The 23,153-nt window shown below is 39.9% G+C and overlaps 2 protein-coding genes and 1 long non-coding RNA gene across 5 annotated transcripts in view; 2 read left to right on the forward strand and 1 right to left on the reverse strand.

Moving 5' to 3' along the window:
• Nucleotides 1–12,009, forward strand: part of KLHL7 (kelch like family member 7) — a 27,678-nt gene extending 15,669 nt beyond the window's left edge. For all 3 annotated transcript variants that reach the window (XM_075083026.1, XM_075083027.1, XM_075083028.1), the window contains 4 exons: nt 4,817–5,057; nt 8,002–8,203; nt 8,491–8,588; nt 10,195–12,009. In XM_075083026.1, coding sequence (XP_074939127.1) covers nt 4,817–5,057; nt 8,002–8,203; nt 8,491–8,588; nt 10,195–10,478 — 825 coding nt within the window. In that variant the 3' untranslated portion in view covers nt 10,479–12,009. The remainder of the gene's footprint in view (nt 1–4,816; nt 5,058–8,001; nt 8,204–8,490; nt 8,589–10,194) is intronic.
• Nucleotides 10,051–12,685, reverse strand: LOC142052643 (uncharacterized). The gene is made up of 2 exons (XR_012658923.1): nt 12,236–12,685; nt 10,051–11,899 (listed from the first exon to the last, which is right to left on the reverse strand). It is a non-coding gene; the product is annotated as an uncharacterized LOC142052643 (long non-coding RNA).
• Nucleotides 12,654–22,965, forward strand: NUP42 (nucleoporin 42). Its single transcript, XM_075083029.1, has 7 exons — nt 12,654–12,903; nt 13,830–14,079; nt 15,379–15,473; nt 15,792–15,868; nt 20,123–20,209; nt 21,932–22,016; nt 22,150–22,965. The coding sequence occupies exons 1-7, from the start codon at nt 12,783–12,785 to the stop codon at nt 22,716–22,718; spliced, it is 1,284 nt and encodes a 427-aa protein (XP_074939130.1). The 5' UTR covers nt 12,654–12,782; the 3' UTR covers nt 22,719–22,965.
• Nucleotides 22,966–23,153: the final 188 nt, after the last annotated feature.

A 23,153-nucleotide genomic window follows, 5' to 3' on the forward strand; every position in this document is an offset into this window, starting at 1 on the left:
TAAATATGCAACCACTTCTAAGACCCAGTGGCTCACAATTTTGTTCTTAAGAGTAAATAAGGAGAAGAATAGGGAGCCAAGTATTACATAGGTGGAAAAGTGAGTTTCTACAACAAACAACTTAGAGATGGCCAATTTAGAGCAGGCAAGCAAGCTTTGCCTGAAATTTTTTTCCATGTTTCCTGAATAAGATCAAGCCACAGGAATGGTGTATATTTCAGCTATGCAGACTAAATGGTCTAGAAACACCAGCTGCATGCAGAAGGATTATCCATACTCTGTTTTACCAGGCAAGCACATGCAGCAATACAGAAAAAAAGTTGCTACATAAATATCAGGGCTCCTGTAAGTTATGAGATCACATACATGTAATATTCTGTTGCAGAAATTCTGGTTGTTCTAACTCAGCATATTAAATGCTTGTTACAATTTCAAACAGTTTTATGTGTTATCTGTGTGAACTTTATAGTCAATGTGAGCCCTGTCGAATCTATTTCAGAATGAATGAGCCCTTGGGATGTGTTTTGAACTCATCGTTCACATTCTCTTATGTAAGATAAAATCGAAGCCACCTTCTTTGAGCACCACTCAAGTCTGGTGAAAAAAACCTACCAGCTTTGCTGACATAATCTGAGAGACATTTAAGATGTATTTTTATTGGGAATTCCAAATTCCTAAATAATGACCACCTTCTTCCTTCATACACATACTCAGGTTAGCTAAGCAGTACTCCAACTGGGGCTGAGGAGCTGAGGGGAACAGAGCAGATAATTCTTCCCTTTCCAAGGTCCAAGTTGGGAAAGCCTTTGATCAGGACATTCATCCTTTTCAAACAGTTATTTGGTTTTGGCATTTTAACAGGTTGTAATTCACCCAGAATGCTCTGACCTTTCTTTTATTAGAAGGAAATCAGATCAAAGTTTCTTTTGTTTAATCTCCAGTTACTTATGTTGGAACAAAGCTAATTTTAGGCCGATGGAAACTAGCTTTGAGGCTTATTGTCCCAGCCACTAATTGGCAATGGTATTATCAGCATAGCGTGCATGTGGTCTCTTACCAATCTGATAGGCTAAATTCCATAAGTGCCTAATGTCAGTGGTGGTCAGAACTCCAAAGATGGGGGCTGTTGCTTTGTCACTCTTTACAAACTAATATAAACGCCACCACCAGCAGCTGTCACCATGTATTTTCTGAAAAATTCATCTTGTTTGAAGAAAAATCTCAGTCCATGCTGAGTGGGAGCAACAGGCAAAGACTTAGAACTAAAAGGAAAATTAGGTATGTAGTTAGGTGATCTTCAGTCAGACCTAAACTATAATATTACAAAGAAATCTGTTTTGTGGCCAGGAAGTCATATCTATATAAGGCTACATAAAGCATAGGATAAAACAGCTTTTTTTTTGCAGACTTGGACATATACATAGACATGGATATGTATGTCCACGCATAACACCAAAAGAGTTGAGTTTGGAAGAAATTTTGCAGAACTGCCTCTTGATCAAGCTTTATGGCCTTGCATGTGGATTAACTGGGGCGGGGGGAGAGGCGGGGAGGAAGTGGAGGGTGATACACATGACACCACAGGGAGGGAAAAGGAGAAAAGTGGGTAACTGGAGATCTTGATTCTAACAAGCATGTCTTCTTGAATGTTTTCCTAGTGCTTAGGCTTTCTTGGTTATTCTTAGCTAGCCTGTCATGTCTTGTTGAATAGCTTTTACTTACTTCATTTCCAACTCTAAACTATTTAAAGGTCCTTTTCTGGATGTTTTGCTTGAGTATCAGAGTTTGATCTTAATTAACTGTGACAGTAGCTTCTTAAATGCAACAAACCAGGGATCCAGAACCCCTGTTGAATTAGATTTGTGTGCATGCAAAGTAAGTGTGGGATGTAAGGCTCCAGTGCTGCAAAGACTGTATCACGTTTAACTTGCTTTAATTAGTCTCACCAAAATATGATGGGAGAGTTAAGGTTGTGGATGTATTTGCAAGGTTAGGACCTTGGGGAAGAAGTGAAACTTTTGTTTGTTGTCTGTTGAACTGATTGAATAGTGACCTAGTCCTTGGCTTTTGATTTTAATTAAATTCAATAACTTAATTAAATTCTTGTATGTCAGCTAAAGAAACAGTTCAAAACAAAGGTTGTTTTTCCTGAAAATATTTTCTGCTGCAAGTGATACAAATTTCAGTAATTCTAACACTATGAAACTAGTGCAAAAAAAAAAAAGTAATTTTCATTGATTGCTTTGCATGCAAAATCAGTCCCTAATGTTCATCTTCATTTCCTTGTTGTCAAAAAGGGCTCTTAAATAAGAGTGGTTTGGATACTATGTGTTACTTGTTGAGAATTAGCAGGTTTACTTTAAGTCTGTATTTGTTGTCTTTGTTGCACTGTAACTGATATTTCTATTGATGCATGTACTTCATCAAAAGAGCAAAATGATGCAACAGGACAGATGCAGAGAGGCATAAAACTTGTGGAGCAATCTGGCACTATTTTGAGTAGAGGTGTTTGTTCTCAGAATACTCCTAGAAATCCTAGATGTCCTATTAATGGTGGTGGGATGCATTTTCTTGTTGAATTTTCCACAGAATAGTTTAAAAAACTTTTTTCTCCCCAAGTTGGGAATAAAGTACTTCTTGCTCTAGGAATTCTTGATAAATTATATGCGACTTTATGGGATTTTGAGGCAGCAATATGCTTACGCTTTTGGAATTGCTGACTCTAGTGACCTGAAATGGCTGGAAGCTTTAACATCGTAACAGTGCAAAATCCAGCAATGGCAACTAAAAAGTAGCAGATGCCTGGCAATACTATTTCTTAATCACCAAGGGGACCAGCATACCTTTTCTGAGGACATAGAGCTGTAGTCAATAACCTATTAGTGGGGAGGTTGTCCATATTAGGCATGTCTGCTGTTTTCCCTGACAAACTTGGAAGAGAAGGTATCAGCTGAAAACAAGGGAATAGTCTTAAACAAAAGGAGGTTCTTTTTTATATGGCCCATAATTACATGTGCCATTCTTGTCAAAGGGTCTTGTGGCTGCTAGTAGTTCAGATAGCTTATTAAAGTTATTAAATAAATTAATGAAAGACCCCCCAAAAAGCCCTTCAAAAACTATTAAATACAAAGGTACGGCTTCTGCCTCTGGTGTCCTGCATCACAATTTGTTGAAGACAAAGATCAGCAGGGAAAGTGTCAACATATACCTATATTGGACTTTCTATCCCTACTCAGCCCCCCAAAAATCAGGTTTGCCACTGCCCAGGGCTGTGTGGATCTTGACTGTGGCATAAAACAACTCTTCTGTATAATTCTTAAATGTGTAAAATGCATAAATTGAAATCAATTTTATGTGGTGCAGACAAACACTGAAGAGCATTACAAGAGGAAGACCTAAATGGCATCCTGCTGAAAGAGGAGGATACTGCTGAGTATGCTCAGGTTATGGCTTTTCATTTGGTAAAGGTGTGGATGAAATGGTAGCTATGAACTGAAGCCATAAAAGTGGGTCAGATCACAGCCCTTTATAACATAAAGGAAAACAAGGATTTTTTTTAAAAGAGTGCCAGAAGTTTGAGCTAGAAAATATGTTGATCTTGCACAATGCACTAAGACATTTTCTTAAGATTTATGCAGCTATTTATTTTGCCATGCTGTAGTATGGCTTTCCTTTCTAGGATGCCCCAGGACCTGTTTCTCACCATAAAAGGCCACATGCACCTGCCAGCTCTTCTTGATATGGGGGATGCTACAAGAAAAGATTGTAAGATGTTTTGGACTATAACATGCTCTGCCTCTCTTTCCTTGAACCCCCATGTAGGAGTCGCTGTTCTTCCTCATTGACAAAGGTGTTTGAAGTATGTCCTTGCTAAGAAAAATGTAACGATGTAACGTCTTGTGTGAACCATTACAATGAAGGTCGTTCAGCAGGTTGAGCTAGACCATCCTGAGGTGGCACAGTTAAGGTCCCATACTTTCCTGTTCAGTATAGGATACAAGCTATGCTCATGGAATATGTGAGATGCTATTACTCAAGAAGTGTTTCTTGTGCTGTATGCTATCCTGGTCTGCCATCAGTTGCTGAGTTCGGTGTTCTTAAGGCTTTGGGTAGCGTTACTGCCCATATTTGATAATCACTGATTTTGCCAATCCATGCAAAATCAGTTTCTAGGCAACATGACTGCCAGTATTTGTGATGGAGCATTACCCTATTTCTCATGCTATCAACTGTGGATAGCTATAGATGACTTGTGTTTTGTAAATTCTGTAAATAAGCTTCTAGTTGTCATGGTAATAAAGTATGTATCAGAGCTTTTTAACTGAGTTGCTTGTCAATTTGGATATTATCTTCTTTTTCCATCGCCTTTGTTTGGTACATTCTGTATTTTATTTTTTTAGAAAGAATCTGTTGTTATATGTAAGATGTGTTTTTCCATTCCTATAAAAGAAAATGCAATCCTACTTTATTGCTCACATGCATTGTTTCTGACATGATAGCAGCAGGAAGTCAATTATGTTGGGGGAAAAAAAAATATCTGTTTTTCAGGGAAGCTGTACTGGGTGTACACAGGGAATGAGGAAATAGAGATTCGTAATGTTGTGGTTCATTGCAGCTAACTATGTCTGTGTCTAAGAGAATTTTTCAAGAGTACGCCTGAGGAGTATGCTTCAATAAACAGTATTCATGTTTGTTTTGAAAAGGAACTTTAAAACTGACCATATCTAAATCTCTGTGAAAAGCTCTGTTTGAAAAACACTCACTGTGCAGGTAAGTGTTATAATCTATTAGACATTACCTGTTCTTTGTAATGCAGGATTACAGCTGGACAGACATCCGATGTCCCTTTGAAAAGCGCAGGGATGCAGCTTGTGTCTTCTGGGACAACGTAGTTTATATTTTGGGTGGTTCCCAGCTCTTCCCTATAAAGCGAATGGACTGCTACAATGTGGTGAAGGATAGCTGGTATTCCAAGCTAGGACCTCCAACACCTCGAGATAGCCTTGCAGCCTGTGCTGCTGAGGGCAAAATTTATACATCTGGTGGTTCAGAAGTGGGTAAGACACTAAAAATCTTTAAAACAAACCAAAAAAAAAAAAGCACAAACAAACATAGCTGGAAATTTTTCTGGTTTTTGCATGACTGTTGAAAAGAAACTGCACGTTGCCATGTTAGCCTAATGAGTTTATTTTTCCCATATTTAGGATTTTATCCTCCTCACCATCAGAAAATCTTTGTTTTTAAAATGGTTTCACTGATTGAAATTATTAATATTACATTAACTAGAGCATAAGGTACGCTGCAACTCTTAAGAGGTAACTAGGGACATATTTTGGGAGTCCTACTCTGCTCTTCAATAAATCCACATAACTCAAGAGTGGTTTAAAATTTTCTGCAATGCATGGCCAGAATAGCTGCATTTTGACAATGGCATTCCTTGTATATGTTGGGCCTAATGACTTTTTAAAAGGAAAAAAAAGGTCAAAAAAACCCCAGACTTTTGGAACTATTGCTTTTGATAGTGAAATCATCACTGGCCCTGTAAAGGAATTTGTCCAATTTCTCTGTTGAATGACAAAAGTTACCTTCTGTTGGTTTGCTTCAGTAAATGGAGAAATAGTACTTTCTTTTATGTTAATTTTTTTTACTATGATGAACAATAAGACCATTGGGGGTCTTTTTCTCTCCCCAAGAAACCCAGTGGGCAATTCATGCTGTGTGTTATAGCAACACTTTAAAAATTTTTTTTTCCTAAATCTGATACATCATCAGCAAACCAAAAGTTGGAATGTAGGTATGCTGTATCCATAAAAATACAGAGCTTTAAAAATAGTTGTGTTCTGGGAAGAAAGAAAACAACAAAGAAAAAAACACAAAACAAAAAAAAACCCACACAAAAAAACCCCAAACAAAGCAAAAACACACAAAAAAACAAACCCTAGAGCCAGGGAGAAATTTTCTAAATTATCTAGTAGATCCTTTTGAGTTCTGCCTTGCTGCAGAGGGAGGTGAGCAGAGGAAAAAAGTCACAATTGGTACTTGACACTGATAAGTCACTTAATGGGAAGTTGTGACATTTAGGTAATGTTACCTGGCTTCTGAAATATTTTAAGAGGTTTAACGTAGCAGCAGAATAAACTGTTCCTCGTCGCCACCTAGTGTGGTATGTGTGAAATAGCACCTTTCCCATTACTTGAAACAGGCTTAACAAAGGCTGCATTGGGAAACTTGGAACACTACAAAATCTTGTAAATCTTCCTAGTTTCCCACATGTCAGTTCATGAAGGAGTATGATACAAGCTTTGATTGTATAGCTTATTTTCTAATACATAGTAATTAGTTAATAGAACTGTAATGAAAATTTTAATTTAGGAATTTTCTTTTAAATCTACTCTTACATTACTGCACAGTTTCACTTTGCTTTCCATAAATATCATTTAAGACAGAATAGTAACAGCTGAAATTTAGTAACAGTTTATTTTGCCTGTACTTTTTTTTATTCTTTGGAATCCAGTGAGTACTACTTGTTTGGAAAAGTGTTTATCCTGAATCTAGTATTTTCTAATTTGCAGCAGGCAATTATGTGAAACCATTAATCAGAGAACATGGTGCAGTGTGTTTAGCTGTAGAGAAATCTAAAAATTGCATGCTTTTTGCATTGATTGAAGAGTTTGGAAAACAAATTACTGTGCCAGTCCATTACAGAAAACAGGGCTTGTTTCCCCTTTTTTTTTTTAATTGATTGGTGTACTTTTTTATTTGCAATAGCTAGCAGAATTTGAAAGCTAAACATACTAAATTCTTCCACTATATTTAGGTGCAGGAAAAATATTTAATGTTATACTGACAGCATACTGAAAATGGAAGCTTTTATCTTTTTCTAAAAAAAAAAGACATTAAAGACAATTCTGCGGATGAGAATTTCTACAACTTCAAATCAAAGTGTATTTACATCAAGGAAAACAATATGTCCTGCTCTATACAGTTCGTGATATTGAGAATTACATGGTAGGAGTAAACAAATGCACAGTTTATAGAAGTCTACTCCTGTATCTCGGGTCTGGAAACATAGTGCTGCTTTAAGGGTTCAAATCCCCAGCTGGTAGTGAGTGCTGCTAGTGTGACACACTTAATTTTTAGAAGTAGAAGGCAAAGGAAAAAGAGGGACAAGAAAAGGCACCTTTGACTCTTCTAGGTGAATATATCTGTTGAAACAAGGGGAGAGGATCCTGATTCTTTTCTGAGAAAGTTGTATCCAGCCTTCTCTGCTTTGGCTATGGTTTAGCTAGTTACATGAGCACAACTCTAAGTTCCCATCAGTCTTCATTAGCAAAATTACTTTTGATTTCAGTAAGTTTTATTGGCCCTTGAGGGAGGAGTACACAGACCTTGCACTTCCAGAAAATAAGTATCTGCCCATCGCCAGGAAGAAAGTAAAATGGTGAGGGGTAGCCGTCTTGAGGTTGCTAATAATTCAGGTGTATGTTATGACATAATCAAGCTATCTGATTCCAAAGGCAACAAGTATTCTGGGAATTGGACAAGTCATGTTGCTTTGAGAAAAAGAGACTTGTGAATGTGTACTAAGTTTACAAAGTTGGTTTCGTGTTCACATTTGAAAGTTTAATATATTTCCAAATAGTGAGAGTAGCATGAGATGATGACAATGATAGGTAATTTACATACATATCTGTTCAGTGTTTATTCTTCCCTAAAGAAAAAAAACCCACCCTATGACTTGTTTTGGTTTTTAAACACAAATATAAATTTTATAAACTTACTTGCATATTTTGGAACAAGAGAGTCAAAAGAATTACAAGTACGTACTTTCTGAATAGTCCCAAGTTTCAAGTTGCTTAGTTCCACTTCTGGAGGCAGAAAAGCAGCTTTCCCTTTTCAACTAACTAATAAAACATCAATTTGATAGTTGCTGTTAGACTCTTCTCTTGAAAGACAACCATAAAAATTAATGCCACTTTGGTGGGTTTCTATTTTTTTAAGGAAATTCTGCACTGTATTTATTTGAATGCTATGACACAAGAACAGAAAGCTGGCACACAAAGCCCAGCATGCTGACTCAGCGATGCAGCCATGGAATGGTAGAGGCGAATGGTCTCATTTATGTATGCGGAGGAAGCTTGGGAAACAATGTTTCTGGGAGAGTCCTAAATTCCTGTGAAGTTTATGATCCATCCACAGAAACGTAAGTATTGCATCAATTCTAATTATTTTTGGTCACCTGTGGCTCTGCTCGCTCTGTAAATAACTTAAGTATAGATGAATATTAGGAATTGTACATGGTAGGGAATTCTCCTGAGTTAAGCAGTAATAAATCAGGTTTCTGTAGTTTTACTTCAAAGGCAGTTTTCTTAGCAGCTTTCTTCCACGTTTCATTTTCCTAATGCTAGGTTTTACGCACATATTTTATATTTAATTTATAGGAACTAAATAGTGAGTTTTCCTGTTTTGTTTGGTTTTCTTTTTCCCCAGGTGGACTGAACTGTGTCCAATGATTGAAGCCAGGAAGAATCATGGGCTGGTGTTTGTAAAGGACAAAATATTTGCTGTGGGTGGACAAAATGGCTTAGGTACTTAAATACTATTCATTCTTTAGCTGGTCACACAAGGTTTCATGGGGGCCTTTCTTCTTTTGCGAAGAACTTGTTCTTACTCTCTTCAGCTGAAAAACTTCAGTTTTTCAGAGCAGTACCTTAAAACATGTCCTGCTGTTGTCGTATCATTGTTGCCTTCCTTCTTTCACCTCCCTATTTCACTGTATCTTATTTTTCAAGCTCTTGTGCTCATGTTAGTACTATCAAATTCAGACATGCACCCATACTGTAGCCCAGTTTTGCAGTAGTTAGTACGGCTAAACAGGGCATCAGAAAAGATAATCTTTTTTTAGTTGTTATGTATTTTGAGAGGGGGTTTTTTGCATTCTTTTGAGAGAGAGGTAAAAGTGTAACTGCTATTTTAGGAACTTCAGCCTAAAGATTTAAAGCTAGTTAGCTATTTTAAAGCAGTGAAAAAGTGAGAACTTTTTTGACTGCCCTAATTTTGAAATATGACTTACTGTCACGGGCAGGTCATTTATGATCTGCCTATATGCTTGTCTTTAAAACTAGAATAATAATAGTTTATTTCCTAGGAGAACTGAATTTTAGTTAGTTTCTGAAGAGCTTTTCAAAATTGAAAAATTCTCAGCTATGAGATTTATTAATCACTATTTATGGTAGTTGGAGTATTTGATTTCAGATTAATGCTATTTTAGAACGTAGCTTGTATTTCAATTAGCTACTGAAGCTATTCCAGCATGATTGATTTCTAATGCAAAAATATCAGTAGATGCATTTTTTGTGCACTTTATCAATCAGCTATAGCCGGAGCTGCCATTTTGCAAAATGTTAGTGTATTCACTCAATGGTCATTTTAAAGGTGTGTACTACTGAACCAATAAGTATTATTTTGCTGTTCATATACTGTAGCCTGACTGATTAATTGTTCTTATTGTAATATAATGGGGAAGAGCTATGTCTGGGGTGAAATATTCTTACCTCTTAATATTATATAAGTTTCTTAATCTCTTGGATCTAATAATTCAGAACTGCAAGCAAAAACCCTGTGACTTATATTAAAATTGTTAAATAGGGATACCAGGATGTCTGTAGATATTGTAATTACTAGCCTTTTTCAAAAGGACTTAGGCTTTTAAATGTCAACAGTCTTAATATCATAATGAAGAGTGTCATCCTCCATCAGTAAATGACCAATTTAGGTAAAGGTGCTGGTGACCCCTCTAGAAAAAAATGCCCTCACTATAGGGAGGTTTCAGGTAGATTCCTGAGTTTTAGTCACTAGCCATAATTCCACAAGAAATTTGGAACTGTTAGTTCTTCTGTTCATGAAGTAACACGCTAGAATCTCTAGAAAGCGTGTAACGTGAAATTTGTTACAAAACATCTCACTTTCAGTCTCCTTTTTACTTTTCTCTGTTTCTGTATTTGTAAAAGGGCAAACAGCTAGTTTAGAAATCTGTGACCTTTTTTCAAGTTGTTTTTTGTTTTTTTTTTAACTCTAGGATTGATTTGATCTAAACTTGAAAACAAAGACTAAGTTTAATGAAGCATTTGCATGCTCTAGTTCAGTCTGTATGGTATAACGTAATAAGCAATTATCTATTTCATTGCTTTGTAGGTGGCCTTGATAATGTAGAATATTACGATATCAAGATGAATGAATGGAAGATGGTGTCTCCAATGCCATGGAAAGGTGTAACAGTGAAGTGTGCGGCTGTGGGATCTATAGTCTATGTCCTGGCTGGTTTTCAGGGTGTTGGTCGATTAGGGCACATTCTTGAATATAATACTGAAACAGACAAGTGGATAGCCAACTCCAAAGTCCGTGCTTTCCCAGTGACAAGTTGTTTAATCTGTGTTGTAGACACTTGTGGGGCAAATGAAGAAACTTTAGAGGCCTGAAGACCCATAGGAGATGCTGAGAATTCTTCAAGGACTTGGGGAGAGATGGCTATTGGTGCTTTGCTTCCATGTTTTACCGAATCCCGTTAAACTGAGTAATAGGAAAAACTGAGATGCAGTCTTTCAATTTGTATATGCAGCATACTGTATAACATGGATTTTGTCATGCCCATTTTCTTGTTTGTTTTAAGAGATGGGGATGTGTTTTGAGAATCCACTTACCTAGCTGAGATCATATGGCATCTTCCTTTAAAAGGACTCTGTGTGTGGCCTTGATAAAAATAGACCCAATCCAATTCATTTGATGAAAATAAGATTTCTGGTTAAATTACACTTTACTGAGCCCAGTTGCAGAGGTTCTTCATTTAATAAAGGTGAGTAAGTTCAGCTTGGGTCATGAGGAATAGGAGCTAAAATTTTTCTCACTGATACCTACCTGCAGAAATTCTGCTAAGATGCAATGAAGATTTTTTCCTCAGGAAAGAGCAAGGACAGATTCCCACGGTCAATGGGGATAGGTTATACAGCTCTCCAGATCATGATAGCTGTTCTCTTCCAGTGACTTTCTTCCATCATCTGCATGACTGCATATCAATTTTTAAAGTTAAACAGGCCATATATATAGATTATAGGAACACTTTGCTAATGACATCTTTGGCATTTTTGGAGGCTTTCACAGAAAAATATTCTTTTTCTTTTGTTATACTGAGGTAGGGGAATGGTGAGGGAAGTCCACAATAATTGTGCACTATAATTAGCAAGTTGGAAACTTGGGATTAATTTTCAATAATCTTCCCAAGCATCAGACTGTACATACTGTGGATGTCAAGCCATTAGCAAAGATAGGAACAGGAATGGGAAAGCAAAGTCAATACAACAAATGTATTGATTTTCTTCTTGAAAATGACTGTTTTTAAAATGACATGAACCAAGTCATTAAAGATACTTTATAGAAGTCTTCTAAAGGTGCATATGGTTATTAATCTCTGGTTTATAAGCATATAGTTCTGTAAATGCTTCCAGCCAATATGACAGTAAATTTCTTCCAGCGTAGAAGTTGAGCTTGTCAAGCTATCGGTGTCAATACTGTGGACATCTTCCAGCTTCTGGAAAACTTATACAAACTATGTATCTATGTCTGTCCTGCTCCCATGCTAGTTTTATTAATAATCTTCTTCCTAATTTTGTCACTTCTCTTAACTTGCTAATTTTTTCAGATCTGTTTCTATGAGACTATCGAGTTCACTTAAAAAGTTGGTGCTTGCCTACCTGTACCTTGTGCATCACTGGTGGTGTGGATTTCTGGTCTGTTTTATTTCTGAAGATCCTCCAAGTTCTCAGAAGTAGTATAAATGCCAGTTTTCAAAGTCAAGTGCTTCTTTGAGGACTTCCTCCTGCTTGTCTTCCTCATCTTGACGACTCTGCATGCACAGAACGTAGTAGATGCACTCATGGGCTTAACAGTTGTTCCTGCGACTCAGTTCTTTATTCAGTAGTATGTGAATGATATAAAACTTTTTATTTTTCTGTTCCCACTTGCCTTTCCCTTTTTCTGATCCATGAAACAAACGTGTCACTGGTGTCTCCGATCCTTAATTCTAAAGTACTGTGAAAACTGAAGTGAGCTGTGCACTTTTTAGGCTGTAGAGGCTGGGGTGGTTTTTTTTTTATCTGCTTTTAAAACTGTGAAGCATCTCTTTCTAACTTTTTTTTTTTCAAGGGGCTAATAATTCTTTTTAAGCTACTGAAAAACTTACACGTACGAAGAAGGAAAGGACTTGCGCGAAGGAGCTTGTCGCGGAACGCTGCACGTCGCGGCGGCAGGGCTGCCCGCTGCTCCCCGCGCCCCGACCTTTGCGCGCGGCGATGACGCTGCTCTCCGCGCGCACCTGGTAGCGGTTCTCCCTCGGCTTTCACCTTGCCCTGTGCCCCGGGCCTCTCTCTAGAGCCGGGCCCTCGTACCGCCATGGAGAAGGGTCCGGAAGGCGCCGCTCCTCTGTCGCGGGCCCTGCCCTGTGTCGCCGCGCGTACCGATAAAGCTCGCTGGGCGGCGACAGCCTGGCCTCAGACCTCCGTTGCCGCCCGTGGCGACAGGCGGCCAGAGCCCCCACGCCAGGCCCCGCACCCATAAACGCTCTTCCCGCAGCATCGGGCGCGCTGTGACGACGGCGGCCCCGAGGGGCGGCCGCGCCGGCGCCGAGGAGGACGGCCGCGGCCTCCCAGCGGGGCTCCGCCTCCCGCCGCGGCCCCGCCAGGCCGCGCGGCGCCCGCCTCTGACGTCAGGGCGGCGTGCGCGGGGCCGCCATGGCCATCTGTCAGTTCTTCCTGCAGGGCCGCTGCCGCTTCGGCGAGAGGTGCTGGAACGAGCATCCCCGCGGCGGCGGCGGCGGGGCGCGCCACGGGCACTCCGCGCCCCACCACCAAGGTACCGCCTGGCGCTGGCGGCACGGCGGGAGGGACGGACGGACGGACGGCGCGCGGGCGGGAAGGAGGGCGGGCGAGGGGCTGCGGGCGCTCCCGGAGGGCTTGGCGGCTCCCCGGTGCTGACGGGAGCTCCGAAGCAAAGCGGCCCCGCTCTCGGGCCGTCGGCGGTAGCGGCTGTTTTGGCGCTTGGGGAGTTGGGCCGTTGGTGGAGGCGCCGCGAGTTGTGCCCAAGAACGGGGAAAACGTGAAAATAACTCCGCAAACTTGGCGCGTAAGAGCAGCGAGCAAGTTTCAAGCACCTTGTGTTGCGTGTTGTGCCTTTTGAAGGTGGTTTTAATTCTAGTCGGGTGCGGGTCTGTGGGGGCTTTCGGTGTGCAAGAGGCGCCGTGGACGGGGAATGCCGCCGAGCAGGTGGACGCGGTTGCTTCCCTTTGTACCTGCCGAAGGAGGTTCGGAGCCTGCCTGTGTCGTGCACAGATGTGTCCGGGGTCTTAAACTTAACCTGGGAGCTCTCTGCTATGCCACAGAGCCTCTGCTATAGCTGCATAGGCTGGAGCCCCTAAAGTGAATAGACTGTGAGTTAAATGCAATTTTTTTCTGCTGGGGAAGTTACTGATGAAGTCTCTCTGAAGCAAAACTGAAAGTCTGTTTTCTGCAGTGCCGTGAGTTGTTGGCATGGTGATGTGAGGAGGAATTCACATTTATCTCTGATTCCAGGACTGTCCTGGGTAACTTACTAGGTTAAGCTCGCTAAATAATTAGGTTAACTCGTTAGGCAAAACCAACATCTTCTTTTCAAAATTCTTATTGCCACCATAACAATAGTTACGCTTACAGTTTTTGTTGATGTTGTATTGTTTAATATCTTAATGATTTAAAATTTCTGTTCTTTGGTTTGTTGTTTTTTTTTTTTTTTTTTATTGGAAGGTACTAGCAGAGGAGGAGGAGGATGGGGTACCACTAACCAGAGATACACTAATGTTATCCAGCCGTCTACCTTTAAGTCTAATACATGGGGTGGCAGCAGAGATCATGGAAGAGGATTTTTTGGCTCCTCCGATTTTGGATCATCAGGCGGCAGCAGCAGAAATGCAGACTTTTCGCAGAACAGATTCTCTGCATTAATGAGCAGTCAAAATATTGCTGATGGCTATAAAGATGAAGAAGAGAGACTTCTGTAAGTTATAGTCCTGTCTCACTGACAGCATTTCGAATGCACAGTTTAAATGCTTGCTGACTTACTGGAGATAATGCAGAGGACGTGATCGTGAGGAGGAAGCTGGGACACTACTTCATTTAGTTCTCTTGAGTTATGCTGGCATGGGAAGAAAGCGATCCTTGTTTTGAACCTGGGTTGGGCAGCTGGGCAACTGTGATATTAGTAAGATGGGATGATATTTAAGTTGTGGTGGGAGGATAAGGAAGGAAACAAAGATTTCAGTACTTGAAAATAAGGGGTCAGAGTCCCTTGGGACAGAATTTCAACCATTTAAAACAAAAAAAAAACCCAACCTCTCTAAGAAAATTAACTATTTGACTTAGTTTTCCTGACACCTAAGATAGCAGATTGTTTTGCCTGTAGCAAAACCAGTGAAACCTGGTTTCACATGCATGCGTGTTAGAGTCAGTTGAGAGTGACCAGCAGGTTCCAGGCGATTACAGGGCAGGTGATGAGAAGCAACAGGCAGTGTGATTTCCTGAAGCAGCAAGGTTTTGGATCCACTTTCCATTACTATTTTAAGGTTATATTAAGAAAATGCTTAACAGATTATTTATTCAGCTCACGATATACATTATTCACATGAATGTATATTGTGTTACAGACATCTGAAATACTTAAAATCTTTGTTTGTTTGTTACTGTGTAGTGATCTGATTGTCCACTTTAGCTTTTATGCTTTCAGCGTTTGTTTACATTTGGATTTACTTTCGCTGATGTAGCTTCTATTTGTCTGCTTTTGCAGTGTCTGGATTCTTATGCTTTTGATTCTCTTCCAAAGACTTATATGGAACACTTATCTCTTTTTTCTCTCTTTGTTTTTTTCCTGAATTTTGCTATTTAATATCGTGTATGTTCATTTATACTGTAAAATTGTCTAGTACGGAGAAGGTTTTAAATTGTATGGTGATGCACAGCTTCAGGGAAAATCCTGTGACAGCATATGCCGTACAAGGATTAAAAAATACTTTGTGTGTTTGGAGATTTTTTTTTTTTTTAAGATCTGGTTTGATTTTCTTGCAGTTAGACAATAAAGTAAAATGCTTTGAAGGCATGTTTAAGTATCTTGCCATTTTTTTCTACAGAGCGCTGAGTACTCCTCTTGTTCATTCTGACTAGTGTCATGCTTCATTAATTTTCATGGTAGCAGGTATTTGAATGTGCCTTTGGATTCAAACTAGGCAATTGCTTCTGGTGGTCGTCTTTTGACTGTATAATTTCACCTTCATCTGTGGTTTGGTTTTATTTTGTTTTCTAGTGAATGTGTCATGAAAGACATGGAAATTTGGGAATCTTCAGGACAATGGATATTTTCATCTTATTCACCGATGAAAGAAAAGCCAAATGTCTCTGGTAGGTAACGTTTTTAGTGTTGCCGTATATTGCTGCTATTTAGGATGTTTCTTACGTTTGCCCGCACTCTTGTACCTCTGTGAAACTGTTTGCAAGGTGATGATTTGCCTTGTGATGCAACAGAAAGGAGTACTGGATTATGGCAAATTCATTTTGGACATTCACATTTTTGAAGTTCCATAATGAATCTCTTTGGTGTCTCCAACTGTAAGTGACTTACAGATAATGTACCAAGGCCCATTTCTTCATAGCTATAGAGGGCAATTAGAAGCACTAATATATTTTCTTGGAGGTTTTTGATTATTCCTCTCCTTACAGGCTTTACAGATTTCTCGCCAGAAGAGTTGCATCTGGAGTATTATAACTGCAGAGCAAACAATAACATTCAGAACTATGTAAGTACTTTAAAAATGCTGACTTCTATGTGAACACATTTCAAGATAGGATTTGTTACGATTCCTCAGGTGACAACTCTTGACTCATTTAATTACTAAACTCTAGGGGATTATCAGAATGCCAAACTATTTTTAAATTATTGTGCACCAAGTAGAGTACAAAAACAGCTGCTAGCCTGTACACTCTACCATAACTTCCTATTTCTGCCTGAGATCGCAGACTAAACCTGTCAGATCTGGGCTTCTAAAACCAGTAGCCTAAATATCTGGACACGTCAGCTCCTACAAGAAGTGGTGGCAATAGCTAGTCTCAGTCAAATGCATGGTCTTTCTAAACCTAGACACTCCTTGTCTTAGTCTTGCCCCTACTCTTGTGTGTTTTTTGTAGAAATTATTTGAATCCTGTCAAAACTGTAATACTCTGTATGCTATTAGTTGGTTTGATTGTTGTGGCTGGATATATCACAGAATCACAGGTTGGAAGGGACCTCAGGGGGTCATCTAGTCCAACCTTTCTAGGAAGAGCGCAGTCTAAACAAGATGGCCCAGCACCCTGTCCATACGACTCCTGAAGGTGTCCAACATGGCCGAGTCAACCACTTCCCTGCAGAGACTATTCCAGTGGTTGACTGTCCTTAGTGTGAAAAATTTCCCTCTGGTGTCCAATCAGAATCTCCCCAAGAGCAACTTGTGTCCATTCCCCCTTGTCCTCTCCATGTGACTCCTTGTAAAAAGGGAGTCTCCATCTTCTTTGTAACTACCCCTTAAGTACTGCCACATGGTGATGAGATCCCCTCTGAGCCTCCTTTTCTCAAGGCTGAACAAAACCTGTTCTCCCAGCCTATCCTCATGTGGCAGCTTCCCAGTCCTTTGATCATCTTGGTGGCCCTTCTCTGCACCCCTTCCAGCCTGTCCACATCCTTTTTGTATAGCAGGGACCAGAACTGTACACAGTACTCCAGGTGTGGCCCGGCAAGTGCTGAGTAGAGTGGGATAATGACTTCTTTCTCTCTGCTGGCGATGCCCTTTTTGATGCAACCCAGCATCCTGTTGGCCTTCTTGGCCGCAGCAGCACACTGTTCGCTCATGTTGAGCTTTCTGTCCACCAGCACCCCCAGGTCCCTTTCCACAGAGCTGCTCTCCAGCCAGGTGGATCCCAGTCTGTGCTGCACTCCTGGATTATGTTTTCCCAGGTGCATGATCTTACACTTCTCCTTGTTGAACTTCATAAGGTTCTTGCTGGCCAACTCTTCCAGCCTATCCAGATCTCCCTGCAGAGCAGCTCTCCCTTCTGGAGTGTCTACTTCCCCACTGAATTTGGTGTCACCTGCAAACTTCATCAGGCTACACTTGATGCCATTATCCAGATCACTTATAAAGATGTTGAATAATATTGGGCCCGATATCGATCCCTGGGGGGGACTCCACTAGTGACAGGTTGCCAGTTTGAGAAAGAGCTATTTACCGTCACCCTCTGGGTGCGGCCTGTCAGCCAGGTCCCCACGCGCTGTACAGACCACTTGTCTAGGCCATAACGCATCAATTTCTCCAGGAGGAGACTCTGGGGGACCGTATCAAAGCCCTTGGAGAAGTCCAGGTAGACAACGTCCACCACCTGCCCCATGTCAACCAGGCAAGTCATTCTGTCACAGAAGGCCACCAGGTTTGTCAAGCACAGTCTGCCTTTAGCGAAGCCGTGTTGGCTTTTCCCAATCACGTGCTTCATTTGGCTTGTGATGGCCTCCAGGAGGATTTGTTCCATAACTTTCCCAGGGATTGAAGTAAGGCTGATGGGCCTCTAGTTACCCAGATCCTCCCTTGAGCCTTTCTTGTAGCTAGGGGTAACACTTGCCTTCCTCCAGTCCTCTGGGACATCCCCCGTTCTCCATGACTTCTTGAAGATTATGGAGAGTGGCCTTGCGATGATGTCAGCCAGCTCTGTCAACACCCTCGGGTGGATGGTGTCAGGGCCCATTGATTTGTGGGAGTCAAGCTCCTGTAGTAATTCATATGCTAAGTCTTCTTTCACTGATGGTGGGTCGGTGTTTGGATCAGCCAGGAATTTCTTTCTCAAACCCTGGGACCCAACAGTGCTGGTAAAGACAGAGGTGAAGGAAGGTGTTGAGGACCTCTGCCTTTTCAGCACTGTTGGTGATTGATTCTCCTTTTCCATTTAACAGTGGGCCTATGTCTTCCTTCTTTTTCTGCTTATGGTTGACATACCTGAAGAACCCTTTTTTGTTATTTTTTATGTCTACAGCCAGTTTCAATTCAAATTGGGCTTTTGCTTTTCTAACTGCGTCTCTGCATGCTCTGGTAATGCCCTTGTAGTTCTCGGCGGGTAATCTCCACTTCTCCATCTCTGGTGTGCTTCCCTTTTGGATTTGAGTAGACCCAGGAGGTCACGGTTGAGCCAAGGGGGCCTCTTGCTCTGCTTACTTCCCTCTCCTTTGTAGGGGATAAATTGGTTTTGTGCTTCCAATAGAGAGTTCTTGAAGAATTCCCAGCACTTACTAGCTCCTTTGTCTTCCATGGAAGCTTCCCATTGAATCCCTCCCAATTGAGCCCGGCGTGCACTTAAGTTTGCTCTTCCAAAATCCAGAATCCTTGTCTTAGAGCTGACCTTCAGCACACTCAGTGCTTTGGGTAGAGCACTGGTGAAGTTTATTTGACCTTGTTCTTTTACATACCTTTATTTTGCGGAATTAATGCTGAAACTAGCAGGTGCTTCTAAAGTAATATATACATTTCTAGAAAAGTAGTAATATATGTGTTTTTATACGTATATAAATTTGTATGTATTGTTCCTCCCTCGTAGTCCTATCAATATCAGGGATGCTAGAACAGTTCAATGTTGTGCCAGGAAGGGAATTAGGTTCTTGGATAGACACAAGTACAAACTAATTCAAGCTACATTGCAATCTTTCCTCTTCCCCTTGGTTCTGTATTACAGAAGGAATTGCTGTCGTCACTACTCATGTTTCAGGTGTTTAGAATCACCAGAATTGCATTTTCAGAGACAGGAGAGATTTAAAAAAAAAAAAAGCCAAAAATTTGAATTAAAAATAAACTGAAATGATTAAACAATAAACTGTGCCCGGCTATTTAAAAAAAAAACCAAACACAAAAACATTTGTGGCCTCACTGAAGCACTGAATGCAAGTTCATGAAAGTCACGGTGTAGAGATAACTCTATGATTCAGTTCTCTCACAAAATGTTTAATCACAATAAGTCTTTTCTAAAGCATGTGTTTCTATTCTTAAACTGGGTCAAAATCTGAATTTTCCAGTCTGTTGTATAAGAGCTGATACCGAGCAACATGATCTTCCACCATGTGACTAGACACAAAAGAATTATTGATGTTTGTAATGTAAAACCCTTTTGAAAAATTAAGGAATTTGTTTACGAAAAGATTACTCATTCCACTCCTGCAGGCCTTTGGGACATTATATTTTTTACTTGGTTAGTTTTTAAGGAAAATTCAGTTAGGCCAGGCTTTGAATAAGGTATGTTGAGAAACTTAAATATAGAAAATTCAGGTTTGAAATTCCTGAAAAGTAAGTTATTTAGTAACTTTCCAGTTTCTTGTTTAATCACAGCTATCGATAGACACAGGTGCTATTTACTGCTGTATACGTTCTGTGCAGTGATCTGTTGGACCACGTTAAAGGAGCTGATTTAAATTAAGGAAGTTAAGTTCTGCAAAGCTAAATATTTTAGGATTATACTATTAAAGTGTTCTGAATTATAATGTTTTGAAAGTGGGTATCTTTTTTCTGAAAATGTGGGAGAAGCTAAGGCAAATCTTAGGAATTCAGCTTAATGAGTGAGCTCAGGTGCCAGAAATAAAACAAGGATTGAAGAGTTTCTTCTCTTATACTGAAATATTTTGTGTGTGTTTTGGTTGAGGAGTTTTTTGTGGTTTGGTTTTTTTTTTCCCCCTCAAGCACCTAATTCAGATAGTGATAGAATTTAGATTTAGAAAGCCCCAGGATGTTTTTTCATCTTATTGTTACATAAGTAAAAAAGTTGGTTTAAGGGCAATAATAAGATAATTGAAAGGAATTTTGTGTTAATAACAAAAATTTCACCTTCTCACCTTGAAGTTTTGAAAGCAAAAATTGTTGTCACCTTGCCTTAATGAAGTTTCTTTTCTGATTCTAGAAATCTTTTGGTTTAGTTGTCAGATTTTTCACTTTTTTTTTTAAGTCTTCAAATAATAAAAACTTGCTTTTCTTTTTCCCCATTTTTAGATAGATTCTGTCAAAGAGTTGGCAAAACAATGGAAAAATCGTCTGCTTCAGTTGAAAGCTTTAAATGCATCTACAAAAGCAGCTTTGGTAAGTGTTAATGAAAGGTGAAATGCTTCTGTTCCTGATGTCATTTCCATGTTAATCTTGGGCAAATATTTTTCTTAGGTTTATGTTCTTTTAGACACATCCCACCAGACTGTCCTGCAAATGCCAACGTTAATTTCTGCTACAAAGTTTTCTGAGATGTGATAGTTGTTAATATGCCACCTTGTTTTTAATAAAGGATCTTGCAAATGTTCCGTAGAAACTTCAGCTGTTACCAAAATATTTAACTACACTTACACTAACTTTATATAAATAGGGGATAGGTATTACTTTAAAGATCGCAGGGTACTATATTCTACAACCAGAAGTACATGATTCTTCTAGGGCACCCCTGTTTGCACCTCAATAGCTGAGACATGAAAATGTTTAAATCCTAGATTCATTAGCAATCTTATGGTAGATCTATGAACTGTTCTGAAAATCTCAACAGTAATGTGTTATATTCTGGCACGTAACCTTGAAAAACATCTGGCATGAAAGTGTGTGGCTGACTGGTGGCACGAAGACCTTGACAGTAATCTTAGAACACTCCTGGGAACATTAGAGAAAGTGGAAAAGTTGTAAGAAGGGATACCATAAGAGAATAATGATTGCAGTTTGAAAACTGCCCCGTTTCTCTGTCTGTATGGGTTTTTTTATAGGCAATAGAAATGTGACTGGATGTTCTAGCACTGCCTGAGTCAGGTGAACGTGAAAGTCTGTGAACACAGTTTTGGGTCTTACATCCACCTTTCTCTGGAATCATGAAAGCAGTGAATTGCAGGCGGGTGTTATAAAACCCTTCAGCTGACTAAGGAAAGTAGTGAATGAGGGTGGTTCCATGCTAGTGAGGCAGCAGCTGGATCCCAGGTTTGGAATATTGTCATTGTAAGCCACATGACAGCAACCATAGCTTAAGGTTGGGATCCAGTTGAGTACATATATAGTAAGAGGCAATATCCACCCCGCCTTTTCTTCCATGTGCTGATGTTGACTCTTCCAAGGTATAATCAGCAGACGAGACCAGAACTGTCCTCCAGACCATCTTAGGATATATAGAGCATTTTGGTAATGCCAGAATGAGAAACTGATAGATAGGTGAGAGAGACACTGTTTGGATAAAATCTGAAGATATTAAGAGTAGCTGTTGTTCCTGGGAAGGTGGCAAACACTTGTGAATCTGGATGTGTCAGAAAAGAATGCTTGAGTTTGAGCCAGTATTAAATAATCAGGGAGACAGTAACTTGATTTAAGTGGAGTCTGCAGGAAGTGCATTAAAGTTTTAGTAACGTTTGGTATGTTCAATGCTGAAGGTGAAGGAGCAGGATTTGGGCTTTAGCACAGACGACTAGATGCGCCGAGGTGAGAGAACAGACTAAGTCAAAGCAATGACACAGGGTCATAAAGCACTAACAGAAATGGGTAAGAGATGAGAACGAGAGCTGAAAGAGGTGTTCTGTTCAGGTCGCTGATGGACAGACGAAAATCTGTAAGTTGTAATATATTTGTGTTTCTGGAGTGTTTTATTGAGAATAGTGTAAGGATTAAAGCAGTTTGTTCATAGCTACAAGAGCACACAGTTGTGATGGAAGTGACCAGTGTCTAACATGGACTAAGCTGTACTAAATTGATCTGGGCAGCTATATTTTTGCTTCAAGTATTTATTGAAAGACATTTCCTTGTTTTGGAACCTAGTTTTCATTTATGTGTTTGGAATTTTTTAAGCTATCTGAATTAAAGAACATGGTTGCTCAACCATTGCCTTCCTTTGGATTTGGAGGACAGCAAACATCAAGCTTTGGGCTGTCAAGTAAGTTCCTGCGTTAAGAACCAATTAAACATTTTCGTGAGTTTTTCTTCTGCATTATTGAAATACAGCAGTGGTTTAGTGTCACAGGTATTCACATTCTAATATTTTTTTAATATAAATTTTATAATCGTAGGCTTTCCTGTGAACAGCAGCAGTAACAGTGCTAGCAGTTTCTCCTTTAAAACAAGTTCCAGTCTTGTCAGTGCATCATCTGGAAACACCCCTGCTTTTGGGAGCACCTCTGCTAGTTGTAATCCTCCTGCATTTGGTGTGACGTCCTCTCCTAGTGTATCCCATTCTGTTGGTTTTGGCAGCCCGGCGGCTCCATCTGCAGCCTCCTTCTCATTTAAAACTTCAGAAACAACTAGCGGTTTTGGGACTTCTGGGTTTTCAGGGTTTGGCGGTTCTTCGGCTGTGAACTCTTCAAGCACCGCTCCACTTACCACCTTTGCAGCTTTTAATGCAGCAGTAGCAGCTTCTCCCTCACATTCCAGCAGTACTTTATTTGGACAGACTGCCAGCGCCTCTGGACATAACATAACATCGGCATCTTCTGCAGTCACAAACAATGCTACATCAGAAAAGTTATTTACACCAAAGAACGAATTATCAGCTGAAGAGCTGAAACAATTTGAAGCAAAAAAGTTTACAATGGGGAAGATTCCTCTTAAGCCCCCACCATTAGAACTTTTAAGTGTTTAGGACTTCTAAGTTTATTCTGAAATAACATGTTTTTGTAACTTCTTTGATACTTTTAACTACACCATTTCATCATTGAGTAATGAAATAAAATGCTTCCATTTGAGTTAATTTTTGTTTCGTCTCCAAGTCATCTTCTCCCAGGTATAAACATTCAAACATTGTATTTTATTTCTTTGTTATCTTGGAATGGACCTTCTGCATCCAAGAAATGAACTAATGAAAATAAAATTTTAAGTTCCGTTTTCTATTCTGTGCTGTGAAATTGTGGGCAAAAACTATATTAAAAATGCATTGTCAAAAGTAAGAATGCTTTGGTGAGGTATTCAGAGCCTACTGTGAGCAGAACATTAGAAGGAACCGGTTGCAGCGCAAGACAACTACTTGTTGGACCACTTTGTCTTTTGCCTCTTATTTGAAGGGTTTGTGCAGCTTTTG

The sequence above is a fragment of the Phalacrocorax aristotelis genome, chromosome 2 (assembly GCF_949628215.1).
Source record: "Phalacrocorax aristotelis chromosome 2, bGulAri2.1, whole genome shotgun sequence".
Classification (NCBI taxonomy): Eukaryota; Metazoa; Chordata; class Aves; order Suliformes; family Phalacrocoracidae; genus Phalacrocorax; species Phalacrocorax aristotelis.

Coding starts and splice junctions, on each gene's coding strand:
- NUP42 (XM_075083029.1), top strand. CDS start 12,783: ATGGCCATCTGTCAGTTCTTCCTGCAGGGCCGCTGCCGCTTCGGCGAG. Junction 14,080..15,378: donor GATGAAGAAGAGAGACTTCT/GTAAGTTATAGT, acceptor TTTGTTTTCTAG/TGAATGTGTCATGAAAGACA. Junction 20,210..21,931: donor CATCTACAAAAGCAGCTTTG/GTAAGTGTTAAT, acceptor GAATTTTTTAAG/CTATCTGAATTAAAGAACAT.